The sequence below is a fragment of the Podarcis bocagei genome, assembly GCF_964188305.1.
Source record: "Podarcis bocagei genome assembly, chromosome: 11".
Lineage (NCBI taxonomy): Eukaryota > Metazoa > Chordata > Lepidosauria > Squamata > Lacertidae > Podarcis > Podarcis bocagei.
In genome coordinates this window covers 45,277,796-45,296,819 of record NC_138136.1, presented here as the reverse complement: position 1 = coordinate 45,296,819, position 19,024 = coordinate 45,277,796, and the positions used below count along the sequence as shown (strand labels likewise).

At 41.7% G+C, this 19,024-nt stretch overlaps 2 protein-coding genes across 2 annotated transcripts in view; one reads left to right on the top strand and one right to left on the bottom strand.

The window, feature by feature from the left end:
- LOC308597188 (uncharacterized protein C5orf34 homolog) overlaps window positions 1-7,789 on the bottom strand; it is a 490,376-nt gene extending 482,587 nt beyond the window's left edge. Inside the window, exon 1 of the mRNA XM_081212870.1 lies at window positions 7,734-7,789. The gene's annotated coding sequence lies outside the window, so the exon portion shown is untranslated. The remainder of the gene's footprint in view (window positions 1-7,733) is intronic.
- A 1,669-nt stretch (window positions 7,790-9,458) lies between these two features.
- On the top strand, window positions 9,459-18,511 carry MRPS30 (mitochondrial ribosomal protein S30). Its single transcript, XM_081213007.1, has 5 exons — window positions 9,459-10,065; window positions 11,250-11,395; window positions 14,970-15,075; window positions 16,482-16,658; window positions 18,013-18,511. Exons 1-5 carry the CDS (start codon window positions 9,474-9,476, stop codon window positions 18,279-18,281), a joined length of 1,290 nt encoding a protein of 429 aa, XP_081069133.1. The 5' UTR covers window positions 9,459-9,473; the 3' UTR covers window positions 18,282-18,511.
- The last annotated feature ends 513 nt before the right edge of the window (window positions 18,512-19,024 follow it).

Below are 19,024 nucleotides of genomic sequence, written 5' to 3'. Positions count from 1 at the left end.
AGTAACATTCATTTGTGAAATTGCAGTGGGAGTGGCAAAGGGCACACCTAGTGCCTCCCCCCCCCCAGAAAAAGTGGTGCCCGAACTCACCATGAACACCTCCCTCATTCTCTTAGAATGGCAGAGGTGCCCTGGACATGTCACACATTTGCTGTCTAAGCAAGTCATAAAGGCAGGTTGCAGGAGCCTATATTGGAACTCAACACACACACCAGAGCTAAATAAATAAATAAATCCCATCTGTTTCAATGAAGCTTGCTTCCAAATAAGTGTAATTAAAATTGCAGCTTGTCTGACTCTGTGATGCCTGGTCTCTATATAATAATACCACATGGAATTATTTTTCTTTTCCTTTTTTTCTTGTTATAGTTTTGATATATGCTGTACGGGAGTACAGCCTGTCAGAAATGTTTTATATGCCTGTGAAATACATTTGGACAAGTGCAGGAAAATTGTGGGTTTTCCACATGGGTTTCATATGGCAAAGCCCCTTCATGAGCAGATAATGAGTTTTCCCTGCTGAAAGGAGATACAATTCTAAATTATCGTCTGGAGGCTGACTTGCTGCTAAATTTGCAATAATTCAGTTTGGGGACGTGACAAACTGAAATGACAAAAAGGAAATGGTCCCCTGCCAGGCATATAAATTGATGGTGTTTCAGGTCACTGGTTTACAATCCATCTAAAATACTTTGGATGATCTCCAACTAAATCATTCTCAAAGTAGGCCAATTGAAATCAATGGATTTAAGTTACAGTACTTAAATCCGTTGATTTTGAAAGATCTGCTCTATGACTGACAGCGTACATGAGTCTTTGCTTACATTTCATTCATATATATGTGTGTGTGTTTAACAGCTCAGTCGGTAGAGCATGAGACTCTTAATCTCAAGGTCATGGGTTCAAGTCCCACATTGGGCAAAGATTCCTACATCACAGGGAGTTGGACTACATGATCATTGTGGTCCCTTCCAACTCTACAATTATATTATTATTACATTTATATTTTACCTTTTCTCCAAAGAAGAGCTCAAGGTAATTCACCCGCCGCCATTTTATCCTCACAGCTCTGTGAGATAGGTTAAGCTGAGAGTCACTTGTACCAAATCAATTAGTGGGCTTCATGGCTTAGTGGGAATTTGAACCCTAATCTCTCATGTCCTGGTCCAGTACACTAAGCACTACTCCACATTAGATGACATATACCGTGTGTATATAAAATTTAGACCAGTATTTCCAAACTATGGTCTGCAAGCTTTATTCAGGGGTCCACAACATGGCTATAAATTTGTGATCAAGGATGGGAGATGGCATGTCTGCTGCGTTCAATATCCATACAGTGGTACCTCGGTTTTCGAACAGCTTAATTCACAAACAACTTGGAACCCGAATGCTGCAAAACCGGAAGTAGGTGTTCTGGTTTTGGAACTCTTTTTCGGAAGCCGAATGTGCTTCATTTTCAGTCCCCTTGTGTTTCCTGTTGCACTGCTAATTTGCATCCCCGTGTTTCCTGTTGCGCTAATTTGCATCCGTCCGTCCGCCCCCCCCCATTGTAATTCAAGCCTTCCATTTCCAATTGCAGTGCTTTTGTTTTTGCTATTTCTTTTGCGTTTTTTGTTTTGTGGCTTTTTCAGTTAATTTGTTTTTGTGACTGTGTGGATCCCAGTTCAGCTGCTGATTGTGTGACTGCGGAAATGGATAAAATCCCCCCATCCAAACAATGACTATCAACAGTGCAGGTAAGAAGTTTTTATTTTTATCATCTACAATACTGTTTTATTTATTTTACAGTACAGTACATTGTTTATTGCTTTCATTTTATGGATCAATGGTCTCGTAAGATAGTAAAATTCATGTTAAATTGCTGTTTTGGGGGTTGTTTTTAAAAGTCTGGAACGGATTGATCCATTTTGCATTACTTTCTATGGGAAAGTGTGCCCTGGTTTTGGAACGCATTGGTTTTGGAACAGACTTCCAGAACGGATTAAGTTTGAGAACCAAGGTACCACTGTACTGATTTTTAATTGTCTTTCCATTGCTTCTTTTATTTATTATTCTGTATTTTATTGCATTACACTTTGAATTCAAATAGTGATGCAATAATATACCATATGTAAGGCCTTTGGCAAATTTTCAAGAGGGGATAGAGAATTTGGATGCCACAGACTTCCGGTCGGTGCCAGCGCTTAATGGCGGTCCTACCTCCGAGCTCCGGAGAAGGACTGCTTCGCAAGTTCGGGTCTTACCCGCTACGGCGAGCGGGGGACCCCTAAAATCCCAGGCGCTGAAGCCTGAGAACAAGGAGACTCGGTGGGCACCTTCGCGCCCCCCGGTACCGTGAAAGAGCCTTTTTAAAGGCTACGGATCGACATCGGGAGAGAGCGCGGTGCTGAGAGTCGCTACCCAGCCTGCGAAGTGAAGCCGCGTCGCCATAAGCGGAGAGCGCCGATTCCTTCCTGAAAAGAAAATTTGGACTGAATTCCCGTGAGTAAGAGCTGAAAAACAATCGGGACCCTTTAAATTTTGGAATTTGGGCTAAAAACGGGGAGATTTAAACAAAGGAAGTCTGCCTCCCCCCGACTGCATGAAAGTGAAAGCAACGGAATTCTAAACTTGCATCCGTTTAGACCTGCTCTTTGATCATATAAACCGGACATTTAAACCCTTGACCTCCCCTCTAGCAAGCAGGGCAGAGGGGAGGTGAATTTGACTATTAACTGCATGATTTATTTGAAGGAAAAAACCTCTGCTATCTCATCTATTTGAAAGTTTGAAACGGTCTGCCTTATTAGTTCATTGAGCTGACTTTTCCCTGTGAAGTGACACTTTGATACAAAGCTCCCACAGTGCCTGACTTTTGTACATTATAAGAAGAAACAGTATAAACAGCATACTGGGCAACTGTGGCAATTGGAAGTTATAAGACTTTAGTAACATTGATTCCGACTGGGCTAATCTCCTTTCTTTCTACATCTTGGACTGTCTCCTTTGTTCTTGTATTTGGAAACTTCCTTCTATGGCCATTTTGATTTGCTCCCTCTAGAGGATAAAGTGAAGTCCGGCACGGCCCAAGACAGTGGAATTTTCCAAGGGAGAATAAATCCCGTGGGAATTGACCTTGACATGAGTGGGCCACAAGAAGAGATAACTACAAGAGCCAAGACCAAGCAACAACAACAACAACAGTTGCAGCTGCAACAAGCAAAGAAAAGAGGATCAATCTCAGGCGCAACAGCCGGATTAGCTGGAACAACAGGACAAGACAAAGGTGCAGCCGTCTCTATGGAAGCTGTGACAGAAGCTTTGCTTAAGATAAACCAGACTCTGGAGTCTCTGACAAAACAGACTTCAGAGAATACACAAAAATTAACAGAAATATCAACAAGATTAAACCAGAATACAGAATCTATAAACAAATTGGTCGAGGAAAACGCTACCACGCGTCAAATTGCCGAAGAGGCCAAAGCTACAGCTGGAGAGACGCAGGAGAAATTAGAGCCACTTGCTAAGAAGGTCTATGAGCACGATGCAACTTTGGCCTTGTGGGAGTTACAGAGGAAAGAGAGAAATTTAAAATTAAGATTGATTCCGGAGAATGAAAGTGACAACCTTGTGGAATATTTGACACGGGAGTTTGTGGATTGTTGGGACCTGGAGGAAGACGAATTCAAAATTACAACTGCCTTTAGACTGGGTAAAAAGCAAGATAGAAAGACACCGAGAGATTGTCTGATCACACTCAGATCTAAGGAGGAAAGAGATAAAATTTTAGGACTACACTTTGAAAAGGCCTTGCAAATTGGAAATTCAGCTGTACAGATCTTTAAAGACATACCAAAATATATTTTGGATTTAAGAAATTTCTACAAGGATTTGGTTCTTTTGTTAAAGAAAAATCTTATCCGCTTCAGGTGGGAGTTCCCACAAGGACTGTCATTCGACTACAAGGCAAAGAAAGTGAAAATAAAGACAATTCAAGATAAAGACAAATTTTTGGCAAGATATCAGGAGGACCTACAGAAGGGGACTGTGGATGTACTTGCAGAACAGAGGAGAGCACTGGATATCCTGAATCTCTCGTTTGGACAAAAACCACCACCGTCAGAAGAAGAGCAACAACTTGGAGCTGTCGGAGGAGCCTTAAGAAAATAACAAGATGGCTCTGCAATTCCTTAGTTGGAATTGTAATGGACTGAATGGGCCTTTGAAGAGAAGACAAGTATTTCATATTTTGAACAGAGAACAATTGGACTTGATATGTTTACAAGAAACTCACATAACTAGAGCCCACAGGAGATTACTCACAAATAAAAGGTTAGGACAAGAATTTATTTCATCAGACAAAGTTAAGAAGAGAGGAGTGGTAATATATGTGAAGGAGAAATGGGCTCCAAAAATGGTATTCAAAGATGAACAAGGGAGATATCTGGCTGTGGAGATACAAGTACAAGGAGAAAAACTTTTAGTTGTTGGAATTTATGCACCAAATGAAGGCAAATCTGACTTCTTTAAGAGACTTCATGAAACTTTGACGGATTATCTGGATTACAACATGATAATCATGGGAGACATGAATGGCGTGGTCTCCACTAATATGGACAAGGCACAAAGACTAACAGTCACTAAAGATGGAAGACTCCCTAAGACTTTTTTCGAAATGACAGAAAACATGGACTTGATAGACATTTGGAGAACAAGGAACCCTCTGGAGAGAGAGGGAACCTTCTTCTCCCAAGCAATGATGACCTGGACCAGAATTGACCAAATCTGGGTTACTAGTGGACTGGCTCCAAAGATTAAGAAAGTGGAAATCTGCCCAAAAACCTGCTCCGACCATAACGCCGTGAAGATGGAGATGAAACTCACAATAACTGGTCAATTTAGATGGAGAATGAATGACACCCTCTTTCGAGATAAGGAGTTTCTCACGAAGGCCCAAAAGACCCTAAAAGACTATTTTGAAATAAATTTGAGGACCGATGTGGAGAAAAGAGTGATCTGGGACGCAAGTAAAGCCGTTATGAGAGGATTTTTGATCCAACAAAATTCAATAAAGAGGAAAAAACAAAATGAGAAAAAAGAGAAGATCTTGGAAATGATAAAGGAAGGAGAGAGGAAACTAAGAACAAAACCAAAGTCTCAGGACATTTTAAGAGAGATCAAGTTATATCAAACTCAATATATGGAACTGATGAACCAAGAGATTGAATGGAAGATAAAGCAAATGAAACAAAAGACTTTTGAATCAGCAAATAAATGTGGTAAACTTTTGGCATGGCAATTGAAGAAAAGGCAGAAATTAAATACAGTTACAAGCCTAGAGGTGGATGGAAAGAACATATCTAAACCCAATGAAATTAGAAATTGCTTTTTAAGTTATTTCAAAAAACTCTACACCCAAGGCCCGCAAAATGAAGAAGATATAGATAAATTTCTTGGAAGATATGGATTACAAAACATCTCTCAGCAAAGTAAGATGGACTTGAACCAGAGAATCTCAGAACAAGAGATAGAGGCTGCCATTCAGAATATGCAACTGGGCAAATCTCCGGGACCAGATGGACTGACTTCTAGATACTACAAATCGTTGAAGGAATGGCTGATTCAACCACTAAGAGAAGTTTGTAATGAGATTCTTGAGGGAAAAAGGGCACCTGAATCGTGGAAAGAGGCATATATTTCACTCATACCAAAGTCAGAGACTGAAAAGACCCAACTTAAGAACTACCGCCCAATATCACTCCTTAATGTGGATTACAAAATTTTTGCAGACATTTTGGCAAAAAGATTTAAAAGAGTTTTGATGGAGAAGATTCATAAAGACCAAGCAGGCTTTCTCCCTAAAAGACACCTAGCAGACAATGTAAGGAATGTAATAGACATTTTGGAAAAGTTGGAGGTGAATATAAACACTAAAGCAGTATTGATCTTTGTGGACGCGGAGAAAGCCTTTGATAATATCTCTTGGAGTTTTATGAGGAAGAATCTTCATGGGATGGGGGTAGGCCAGGGTTTTGAGAATGGTATGGCTGCAATATATTCTGAACAAAAAGCTAAGCTGATTGTAAATAATGTTGTGACTGAGGAACTTAAGATAGAAAAAGGAACACGGCAGGGGTGCCCAATTTCCCCATTACTTTTCATTTCGGTTCTGGAGGTGTTGCTGAATATGATAAGAAATGACCAGCAGGTCAAGGGTGTGCAGGTCGGAGCTAAACAGTACAAGTTAAGAGCGTATGCAGATGACCTTGTATTGACTTTGCAAGAGCCAAACACTAGTACGAAAAGGGTTTTAGAAATAATTCAACAATTTGGCCAGGTGGCTGGATTTAAGTTGAATAAGCAAAAAACTAAAGTCTTAGGGAAAAACCTAACAGATATGGAAAAGGAGAAATTTCAGGAGGAAACAGGTTTGACAGTGGTTAAGAAAGTCAAATACCTAGGGGTTTATTTAACACCTAAGAATGTCAATTTGTATAAGGACAATTATGAAAAATGTTGGTCAGAGATTAAAAAAGATCTAGAAATATGGTCAAATCTGAAACTGTCAATGTTAGGCCGAATTGCAGTAATTAAAATGAATGTATTGCCTAGAATGTTATTTTTGTTTCAGACCTTGCAGATTCTTGACAAGATGGAATGTTTCAAGAGGTGGCACAAAGACATTTCGAAATTTGTCTGGCAGGGCAAAAAGCCCCGAATTAAATTCAAAATATTGACTGACGCTAAAGAAAGAGGGGGTTTTGCCCTGCCGGACCTAAAATTGTACTATGAGGCAGCAGCTTTTTGCTGGCTGAAAGAATGGATGCTCCTCGAGAACACGGACATCTTGGATCTGGAAGGTTTCAATAATGCTTTTGGTTGGCATGCATATCTTTGGTATGACAAGGTTAACAGTACTTTTAAAAATCACATTGTTAGAAAAGCATTATTTAATGTCTGGATAAGATACAAAGACCTATTGGAGAATAAAACCCCTAGATGGGTGTCACCAGTGGAGGCTAAAGCAGTGAAGAAACTCAATATGGAGGTCGGATGGCCGAAGTATTGGGAAATTTTAGAACAGGATGGAGACAAGTTTAAACTACAAAGTCAGGAGAAATTGAAGCATAAAGTAGAAAACTGGTTTCAATACCGCCAAATAATGGAATTTTTTAAACAGGATAGGAAAATCGGTTTCCAAGTGGAGAAATCAAAACTAGAGACCGAATTGCTAGAACCCAATACCAAGAATTTATCTAGAATGTATAACTTGTTGTTGAAATGGAACACACAGGATGAAACAGTTAAATCTGCTATGATTAAGTGGGCGCAGGATGTTGGACACAACATTATGTCAGATGACTGGGAATGGTTATGGAACACCGGTATCAAATTTACGGCATGTAATGCCTTAAAGGAAAACATTATGAAGATGGTTTACAGGTGGTACATGACCCCAGTCAAACTGGCAAAAATCTATCATTTGCCTGACAATAAATGTTGGAAGTGTAAAGAGACTGAAGGTACTTTCTATCACCTTTGGTGGACATGCCCGAAGATAAAGGCCTTTTGGGAAATGATCTATAATGAAATGAAAAAGGTACTTAAATGTACCTTTTCTAAAAAACCAGAGGCCTTCCTCTTGGGCATTGTCGGCCAATTGGTGACAAAGAAAGATAGAACTTTCTTCATGTATGCTACAACAGCAGCAAGAATACTTATCGCAAAGTATTGGAAGACACAAGATTTACCCACTTTGGAAGAATGGCAGATGAAAGTGATGGACTATATGACACTGGCCGAGATGACAGGCAGAATCCGTGATCAACGAAAAGAGACGGTGGAAGAAGAATGGAGAAAATTTAAAAGTTATCTTAAGGACTACTATAAACTTAATGAATGCTAAAATGTTGTGGTTTCCAGAAGCAAAAGGGTACAGGGATACAAGGTTAGACTATAAAAGAGACTAAGATGACAGAGATTAGAAAGTAACAATTGGGAGTTGCTTGTTGAATTATGGACATTGGGATGCAGAGAGGGGGGGTATGGGGAAGTTCAAGAAAAGAGGTTTATGAAAATATGTTTGAAACTATACATGTATGTCTGTCACTTTTTGTGTTTGTTTGTTTTTCCTAAAAATGTTGTAAAACCAATAAAAATTTTATAAAAAAAAAAAAGAGAATTTGGATGCCACAGTGCTGGATACCACTGACACAGACCTAGCAAATGCACGAACAAAACCGTTACCTGAATAGCTAACTTTGGAAATGATCGTAGCATCTGAAATCCTCAAGAAATGCAATGGGATCGGATCCTTTGGAGCAGAAGCCTCAAATTACTTCAGCCCCTTGGTAGCATATTCTGAGCCACTCCATAGGCATGATCTAATAATCACTTTGTGAACTCAAGGATTGGACCTTCCATTGGACAGATAGGCACTTTGCCTGGATTCTACAGTGGTACCTTGGGTTACATACGCTTCAGGTTACAGATTCAGCCAACCCAGAAATAGTGCTTCAGGTTAAGAACTTTGCTTCAGGATGAGAACAGAAATCGTGCTCTGGCGGCGCGGCAGCAGCAGGAGGCCCCATTAGCTAAAGTGGTGCTTCAGGTTAAGAACAGTTTCAGGTTAAGTACGGACCTCCGGAACGAATTAAGTACTTAACCTGAGGTACCACTGTACTTCTGCAGGAAATTGTGCATAGCCTTCGGTGTCCTGTCTGCTGCTACTTCTAGCCACATAGCTGGTCTCGCCTCACCTACATCCAACTGCTGCTACCAATTCTATGTAGTTTCCTAGCACCTGCCTCTAGCTACTGGTAATGCCACAGCAACCACTGGTGCAGGTGTGGAGTGAGGCATTTTCCCTTTGTACATATTTATTTTTTAATGGTTTACATGGAAATGGGTTTATTTTGCTTGCATACTCTTTTTGATGTGTTTCCTTTGTTTATTGCTAATTTTGTTACAGTTGGCAGTCGTGTAAACCGATGGTGGTGGTTGTTTTATTATTTACTAAATTTGCAAACCGCCCTTCCCCGGAAGACCACAGGGCGACCCACAACATAAAAATACAAAACGAGGACACAAAATACATAATAAAAACAAGAGTAATCCAATAAAAAACCCTCCCTTCTCCACAAACACATCTAAATAATGTATCATTTATTAAATTTGATCAATTTTTTTATTGCATGCTGCAAGCCACCTCGAGCGTGGCCATAGAAATGGAAAAGGCGACATACAAATATAACCCGGATGGAATTGTAAGGCGCCGCTGAAGCTCCAATCCCACACACGTCCGTATAAGGACAACGAGCATGCGCAGTTGCCGGTCGTCGCCCCTCTCTCCCGCCGAGCCTCGGGGGAGCGCGCAGGTTGCCCTTCTCTCTGCGGGTCACGTGAGGGGCGCTCAGCCAACCGCGGCTCCCGACGCGCCCGGAAGTGGCCCTCCCCGCTCCTTTTCCCTTTTCCTGTTTCTCGCGGGCAAGATGGCGGCGTCCAGGGGGCTGCGGTTGCTGCGCGACGGCTGGCCGCGGCGGTGGCTCCACGCGGGCCCCTCGGCGGCGGCGCCGCCGGTTCCGAATCCTCTCCCAGCCGCCGCCGCCGCCCCGTCGCTGTACCCTCCGGTGGTGGCGTCACTGACGGCGAAGAGCAAGGCGGCCAAGCAGCGCCGCCGGGAGCGCTTCTACCAGGAGATCCACGACGCGCCCTCGGTGGAGGAGAAGCTGCGCATCTACGGGAAGCGGCAGCGGCGCAAGTACGTGGTCTACCCGCAGACGTGGGCCTTGAACGCGGACCGCTGGTACCAGGACTACACCAAGACCGTCTTCGTGCCGGGGCTGCCCGCCCCCGTGGCGCCAGGAGCAGCAGAAGGGGAAGGAGGTGGCTGGGACCTGGCCGAGCTGCGCTCCGCGGTGTGCGACGCGCTGCTCCAGGAGCACTTCTACCAGCGCAAGCGGCGCCCCTTTCTCTTCCGCGCCATCGAGCAGGGGCCGTCGCCTTTCCTCACGCAGCTTGTGCTCAGCCTGACGACCCGACTGGCCAGCGCCAACCCGGTGCTCGGCTCCTCCTCGGCCCTGGGTGCGTGTGTGTAAGCGCGAAGCGGTTGGCAGTGGAACACGTGTGTGTGAGTGAGAGAAAGAAAGAGGGGTGAGAGGAAGGTATTCCAGTAGTCTGAGCTGTTGGCTTCCAGGAATAAAAAAAAAATAAAAATGGAAGGGGGTTTCTGTCAATTCCTTTATATAGCTTTATATAAGTGCTAGGCAAAAACCTTTCCTCTAGAACCAGGCCTTTAACAATTTTTGTCCTTTTAGAAGTGGGTGAGATGTATTCAATGCATTTCTTTTCTTTTCCTTTTGACAGTAATAATAAATAAATAAGAATAAAAATGTGCACCCCACCACTGAAACAATTCCATTGTAGCTATCCAACCTTCCAAAATTTTAATATCTCTTGTGATGGTTTGACCTCTTTCCGTTCTACAAACACCTTCCATATCTCCACAAAGTCATTTCTCCTGCATATTCCCCGTCTTACCTTAATGGCACATGTTAATTTATCATTAATAGCTATTAAAGGTAAAAGGACCCCCGACCATTAGGTCCAGTCATGACCGACTCTGGGGTTGCGGCGCTCATCTCGCTTTATTGGCTGAGGGAGCCGGTTTACAGCTTCCGGGTATATCCCATCAATGTATTTCTTTCCCTCCTTGGTTTTAATGTACCCATGCAGGGTTTTATCATTTGTTTGGTTGTAAGTTGCATTGGGTAAGATAAAGTGACTCACAAATGTAATAATAATAATCTAGTCATGATCTCTAGCAATGTGTGCACTAAGGAGGAATGTGTGTTTGGGGGGGGAGGTGTTATACTTTTAATCAGTTACACACATGCATAGCAAATAATTTGTGAAGCATAGAGATGCATAAAATCCCCTTCTTGTACAGTTCAGAGATGGACGCCATACATAATTCCAAGTAGCTTCCGTTTCGTTGGCGACATTTATCTAGGTTTGTCTAGTATAGGTGCTTCTAGTGTTGAAAGTACTTCTCCTACAGCTTCCATCAGTTGTAGTTGTTCCTCATTTAACTGATTTACTGTGATTTTTCACATATTAAGGTTCAGAAGTGTGCACAGATATTCAGCATGTATGTGTGCACAAAAATTGCTATGTGGTCATGCATACATCCTTGACTACAGGCATGTTTAATATCTCTGGTGGGCTCTTGACTGCAGGATGCATTAAAGACACTCTTGTTATTTCAGACCTCAAACCAGAAGTAAATTTCTATTGGCTGCGTGGTGAGACAGTGGTTCCTCGTGGACATCGAAGGGGTAGAATTGACCCACTGAGATTTCAGATTGATGATAAACCTCACTGTCAGATTCGTATACGAAAACAGCTTTTAGAGGTATGAAGTCCAATTTCATAAAGATTAATGGATTTGCTATTTCTGGTTACTTCAGGGGCGAGTATCGACCCCTAAATAGATCTCTTCTATTATATACCACATTTTGAAGTCTACAGTTTAATTAAATTGAATATGTATTGGGTGAAATAGCCCTTGTTATGAAGAAATTAGACTATAGCACAGTTTTCCTGAAATGCTTGATAACTAAGGCACATTATTTTTCCGAATTAAAACTGGAAAGTGTATAGCAGTAATAACTATTTATCCTCAGAAAACCTCACCCCCTAGGTTTTTTCATAACTCATTGATTTGGGTGTGTCATCTGAATGGAAGGAGATTGATGGCTCATGCAAAGATACATTGTAGACCCCCCCCCCCGAGGGCTGGTACTTCTGCAACATCCAATATTGTGCAAGCGGACTCTCCCTTTCTCCCATGCACCTTCCTCATGCCTCCCAAATCGGCTGTAGAGGTTCCCCAACCCTCCAGAAAATATTTTATGGGTACTCAGAGGACTGCGAGGGAGAGGGGGAATCCAGAATGAATGAGATGTTGATATACTATGGATAACCTCCCCTTTGGATTCATTGGAGCCTTTTTATTTTCAAGTCATATTGATTGGCTAGGTGGCTAAACCTGTTGTAAAGTGAGTTGAGTGGTATGAAGTAGTACAGTGTTCGAAACTCTCATTGTTCCAGGTGCATTTTGCGACAGGGAATGTCATTGCACGAGCAGCTTCTAAACTCTGGGCACAGTACTGCAGCTAAGATTTCAGGTTAAAACTGCGGAGTGGAAGAAAAGGAGGACCTTTTTCTGCCTCCCCACTTCCAGCTATTTTCTGAAGACTGGAGAAGAGACCTTCTTAAGAATATTAAGGGGGTGGGCATGGGAAGGACTAGACCAGTGTTTCCCAACCTTTTTTGGGCAAAGGCACACTTGTTTGATGAAAAAAATCTCGAGGCACACCACCATTACAGCCCCGTGACGTCAGCGCGCAGCGTCACGCCGGGAGGGACGCACGAAAGTGTAAGTTTCAATTTTTTCCCCTCCCCCTTGCCGGGGAACCTCCAAGCTTTGGGGGTGGGGGGGGGAGGAGGCAGCAAAGCGAGGCAGGAAGGAGAGCGCGGCTTGGCTGGGTGAGCTTTGGCAGGGGCAGGGAATGAGAGCCGCGAGGCGGGCGCTGCGGACGGAGGCGCTGCCCGCCGAGCTCGCAGGCAGCCAGGCAGGCAGACGGCGAGAGCCCCGCGCTGGGCGGCCTCTCCTCACCGCCGTTGCCCCGCCTCTTGCCGCCCGACTCGCCCGCCTCCCTCCAGGCAACATCTCGCGGCACACCAGGCAACATCTCGCAGCACACTAGTGTGCCGCGGAACAGTGGTTGGGAAACACTGGACTAGACCATGTGAAAATGAGCCTAATATTTTAGCTGCAATTCATTCATTTTCAGTTTTGTATTCTTGTCATTAAAAAGTGCACCTAGATATTCCGTTGTTGTGTCCGTAACCTATGTTTAAGGTGCCATTTAACTTCAAGCTTTCATATCTCAGTTTCTAACACTGAAGCAGTAGCAGCAACTCAGTCAGGGAGAACAAGGGAATTAAAAGGTAGGGGAAAGCATCTGGAAGGGTTTGATAATGTGTATGGTTGGCATGTATACTTGTGGTATGACAAGGCGAAGGTTCATAAATTGTTCAAAAACCATATTGTCAGAAAATCAATTTTTGCCGTCTGGATGAAGTATAAGGACTTATTAGAAAGCAAGACCCCGAGGTGGTTATCACCTGTGGAAGCCAAGATTTCTAAAAAAAAGCCCAATATGGAGGCCTACTGGCCAAAATATTGGGAACTGATTGAAAGAGTTGGAGATAACTGGAAGCTCCAAAGCCAGGACAAACTGAAAAATAAGGTGCGAGATTGGTTACATTATGCTCAAATTCAAGAGGTATTCAAAATGGATAAAAAAGTGGGTTTCCAGTTGGAGAAATCGAAATTGGAGACGGAATTACTAGAACAAAAGACTAAGGTACTTTCGAGGATGTATGACTTGCTGCTTAAATGGAACACACAGGATGAGACAGTTAAATCTGCTATGATAAAATGGGCACAGGATGTAGGACACAACATTATGTCTGAGGACTGGGAAAGGTTATGGAACACCGGTATGAAATTCACGGCATGTAGTGCCTTGAAAGAGAACATTATGAAAATGGTATACCGGTGGTACATGACCCCAGTCAAGTTGGCTAAAATATACCATCTTTCTGATAATAAGTGTTGGAAATGTAAGGAGGCAGAAGGGACATTCTTTCACCTCTGGTGGACCTGCCCGAAAGTAAAGGCCTTTTGGGAAATGATACATAATGAGCTGAAAAAGGTATTCAGATATACCTTTTCTAAGAAACCAGAGGCCTTTCTTCTGGGCATGGTGGACCGGAAGGTGCCAAAGAAGGATAGAACCTTGTTTATGTATGCAACCACTGCAGCTAGGATTCTTATCGCAAAGTTCTGGAAGACACCAGATTTACCCACACTGGAGGACTGGCAGACGCAGCTGATGGACTACATGGAGTTGGCAGAAATGACTGGCAGAATTCGAGATCTGAGCGAAGAAACAATGGAGGAGGACTGGAAAAAATTTAAGGACTATTTGCAAAAACATTATAAGTTGTTTGAATGTTAAGATTGCGCACGATTAAGATACGTTATGCTTCTGCAATTTATTTTATTTTAAGTAAATGATAAAGTAAGTATTGATGGAAAAAAAAATGAGACAAATTAGAAACAAAACATTATGTTTATTAAGAGTGTCAAAACTAAATTACAAATTTTTGAAATTGGTAACATAATGAATACAAAGGTATAATAAGTTGGGAAATAAGATAATAAATTGCTGAATTGGTTAGAAGGATGAACGCAATGCTGAGAGGATGTGAGGAGGTCCAAAAAGATGTCGAAAAATTTTTATAATGATTTTCTCTTTTTTCTCTGTTTTTCTTTATATATATAGAAAATGTTTCTTGTATATTGCTGTTTAAACAAATGTGTTCACCTATGGAAAGAAACGCAATAAAAAATTTTTATAAAAAAAAAAAAGGTAGGGGAAAGCATGGGTGTAGGTCTATGCCGTGGTTTGTCTCCCCTAAACAAGCTGTGAGCGGTAGGCCAAGAACAAACCTTGGCTACAGCTCATGGTTGGTTTGGAGCAAGGCAAACCATGAGCCTGGTATGGACACAGTAGTAAGCCACTATGTCTGCTGATGTTATAGCATTGTGAAATCATTTGGGAGAATTACATCTCCCTTTAGACAATCATGCTAGTGGTAAATAACAAATTACATTGTAATTTAGGTCAAATATTTAAGTGGTCAATAGTGAGAGCACCCTCTTATCATTAATAATTATGTTATAATTGTTTTTTTAAATAATGGGTTAATGTATGTTTTAAATTTTGTATGTTTTTATTTTTTGTAAGCAGCAGTGGTGTAAAGCAGGGCATATTTCTTTTTTTAAAAAATGCATAATGCTGTGTGATTATATATCAGTTTATTGAACCGGTTTTCTTTTTTCTCCCCTTAAGTTTGTGCCCCTGGACTATGTGGCTCCTGGAGATATTCCTGTTATTAATGTCTTGCCTGACAAGCTTCCAATGTTCAAACGACAGTATGATAATAAAATATTTATAGGTAAGACTGCCACATCAGAACGCTAATCTATAAAGTCTCTACTCAATGAATTTGTAGACAGATACTTCAGATGCATAATACTTTAACATGTCTTGATGCTGTAATTCAATATGAACAAAATATAATTCATGCCATTCTTTTCAGTGTTTTCATGTTTATTTTTTTAACAGAATAAATCACTTTGCAAGATGACTTCAGCAACTCATTATATTAGCAACTCATGATATTAGGCATTTGCAGATAACCTTTCAATTTGCTTTCCATATGTTGTATTAAACCTTATGGTCATTATCTCAAGTGGGCCACTGTTATCCTGACATTATACATTGGGGTTAACTGGCTGAAATAACAGTGGCTTTCTTAATACACATAGCAATGTTGAAGTTGAGTTGGCATTTAAACTACGAATTTTGCAGCATGCAGTTCATTGTGTAGTTCACTTTGCTACTATAGTGAAATATTTTTAAGTTTTATATTTTGTTTGATTAGGATGCCTAATCTTGGTTTTTTTGGAACAAATTATAGCTGTGACACTGTTATATTGGCATAGCATGCTAAGCCAGTGCACTCCTGATCTCAAAATGGCCTAGGCACTTTACATTTATTCCTTGCTTGAAGTAGATGTTAGATATTTCTAAAGGTTCACAATCTTTATCTAAAAGGCTTGTTAGTTGGCATCAGTCTGTCTTGGGGAGACAATGGAGGAGTGCACCTTTGGGAGTGAAGTCAGACGGTTGGAAGGTTACAGCGCCTGCTGCAGCTATAGAGAATGATACGGGAGAGACCTGTTTTATTGCAGCTGGGGCAGATGAAGGTATCTGGTTGTGCTGTTGCAGATGCACCATAGAGTTTTGTGTCTCTGCGCTCCTTCCAGCGGTCATTCGTCCTCAGCCATGATTAAATGGGCACAAGATGTTGGACATAACATAATGATGGCTGACTGGGAACAGTTATGGACCACAGGTATGAAGTTTACGGCATGTAATGCCTTAAGAGAGAATATTATGAAAATGATATACAGGTGGTACATGACACCAGTCAAGCTTGCAAAAATTTATCATTTGCCCGATAATAAATGTTGGAAATGTAAAGAAACTGAAGGTACATTCTTTCACCTTTGGTGGATGTGCCCAAGGATTAAGGCTTTCTGGGAGATGATCTGTAATGAAATGACCTGACCGTCTATACATACTGTGTTCGTCTGCAAAGGATATAAAACAGCTGCATTTTGTATGGCATTGTGTTCATATTTAAATTAATTTTTTAAAAACGTACCTGTCAGCATCACTATATTGTTAAGAAATTTGAAGATAAAACAGCTAAGAAATCTGTCATTGGATGAATTGGTACTTTTATCTAAGCATCCTACGTGCTAAAATCTAAATTCTTTCTCTTGTGGGATATAGGATCAAATGTAGCGGATCCATGTGCCTATGGGCATACGCAGTTTCATTTAATTCCCGACAGGCTGAAAAGGGACAGGCTTATAAAAATGAATCTCTTCGATCAGGTTGAAGTTCCTTGCCGTGCTAATGCAATTGCAAGTCTTTTTGCTTGGACTGGAGCACAAGCAATGTACCAAGGTAGGTCAATAGTTAAAGATGATCTCCAGTGTTGCAAGATAGGGTAAATAGGAAGCTCACAAATACAACTTTTAGAAGATGATACAGCCATGTGATTTATCTTAGCCCTATTAATGCACTCTAAAGAATATGTGAATGTGGAGTATGAGCAATAGGCAGGCCCACTCTGCCCTTGGCCTTCCCATCTTGAACTGGAAGATCTGAAAGAGGCTTGTAAATACTTCTGATGAACATGGTAGCAAGTCTCATTGTGATTAGGACCTCTAATCATACATGGTTCATGCTTGCTTGGGATGTTGTATATGTGCTTAGCTGAACATGCTTGCAAAAGAACTGCCTTCAGGTCTTTCCACTCAATACAGAATAGGCTGGGGTGGAACAGATAAACCCAGTGTGTGGCGGGAAGTGAGGTGGGACTAGTATCTGCACTTGAAATCCATGAAAAAGTTATTGGCATGGTCTTGCAGATTGAGGAGGTAAAGGGTGTTGATCTGTGAGCAGCTATGACCCCTTGTAGAATGGGGAATATATTGTATATCTTGGTGGCGTTGTGGTCCCTCTTAGTGAGGCTCTTAGGCTTGCCGATCAGAAGGTTGGCAATTTGAATCCCTGTGACGGGGTAAGCTCCCATTGCTCTGTCCCAGCTCCTGCCAACCTAGCAGTTTGAAAGCATGCCAGTGCAAGTAGATAAATAGATACCACTGCGATGGGAAGGTAAACTGCGTTTCTGTGCATTCTGGCTTCCGTCACAGTGTTCTGTTGCACTAGAAGCAGTTTAGTCATGCTGGCCACATTACCTGGAAAGCTGTCTGAGGACAAACTCCAGCTCCCTTGGCCTAAAAGCGAGATAAGCGCTGCACCCCATAGTCACCTTTGACTGGACTTAACCTTCCAGGGGTCCTTTACCTTTTCCTTACCTGTATAGCTCTTAGTTTGTTCTTTTGCTGCTTTAGAAACCACGTCACACAAGTCTCTGGCTGACTCTTGGTTCTTGCCAGACGTAAGGTGTTTTATTCAGGCTATTTCCCCTCTAGGGGCCCTTCCTCTTTGTTGTAAGTTGCATGACTGACTGCAAAGTTGGAGCTCTAAACCAGCCTTCCTCAACCTGGTGCCCTCCAGATGTTTTGCACTGCAGTTTTCATCAGCCCCAGCCAGCAAAGACCAGTAGATGGCAGAAGCTGTCCAGGACATCCGGAAGGCACCAGGATGGGAAAAGCTAGTAAGCTATTAAAATATTCAACCTTTTACAATGGATCTGCAATGACTTTGCTTTTAAAGGCTTGCTGCTTTTTTTGGTTGTTGATAGGAAAATGCTTTTGTTTAGCTGCTGCTTTTTTCCTCCCCTCTCTCCCAGGATTCTGGAGTGAAGCAGATGTGACCCGGCCTTTTGTATCGCAGGCTGTGATTACCGACGGAAGATACTTCAGCTTCTTTTGTTACCAGTTGAATACCTTGGCTCTATCTGCTGATTCTGATAAAAATAACCCAAGAAAGAATATTTGCTGGGGAACTGAAAGTAGGCCGCTGTACGAAGCAATCGAAGAAAACAATGTGAAAGGATTTAATGATGAAATTCTAGTTCAACTGGTTAAATTTCTCTTAAACAGACCAAAGGAAGTATAACATGAAATTCAGGTACATCTGAATCCTCTCAAGATACTCCAATGCCTAAAGGGAAATTTTGTCTGGACTGTCAAAAGTGCAATCAATCTAAGCACTATTCCTATGTTTGGCTCTTTGGATCAATGAGCTGTACAAGAGCAATGCTGGTGCTCTTAAGTGCTTTGGCTGATTTATTTGTATGGCAATAAACACATTTACGTTGCTATTTAAATGAAATAGCAAGACCGACATCTTCTGTGTGTGTTGTCTTGTGTTAAAATGTGGTTCTGTCCTCAAAGGAGGACACAGATTAAATCCACAACTATTAGAAACTAGCAGGAGATTTCACTCCAGATACTGTATCACAGTGTATATTCTCTAGTTAAATAGCATTTTCAGAGAGTGCCATGGATAGCACCCTCTTTACTCTCCTGAGCCATGCCCCTGCTCCCAGACAAAGCAATCACACACATGCATACAAACATACATACATATTTTCTTTGCTGTTCCATGGTCAAGTCCTGCTTTTCCATGTTCCAAGTTATGCAATCTGCAGCCAGAGGTTACATTTTCCTAAGAATTTGTGTGGTAAAATTATAGAATAAATATAAAAACAGAAAATTGATCAAAGCAGAGCACTGCTACAGAGCTTTAATTGGTGTTTAAAAGGCAAAACCGTATACAACTGTGTTAAAATACAGGCAGTATATCGCAGGTTGACCCCCAGTAATACAAGCACATGCACAAATCTCTCCTATGTTCTT

Bases quoted from the DNA above. Each gene is read 5' to 3' on its own strand.
- MRPS30 (XM_081213007.1), top strand. From the start codon at position 9,474: ATGGCGGCGTCCAGGGGGCTGCGGTTGCTGCGCGACGGCTGGCCGCGG. The intron at 10,066-11,249 runs GTGCGTGTGTGT...TTGTTATTTCAG, and splicing joins CGGCTCCTCCTCGGCCCTGG to ACCTCAAACCAGAAGTAAAT. The intron at 15,076-16,481 runs GTAAGACTGCCA...TGTGGGATATAG, and splicing joins TGATAATAAAATATTTATAG to GATCAAATGTAGCGGATCCA.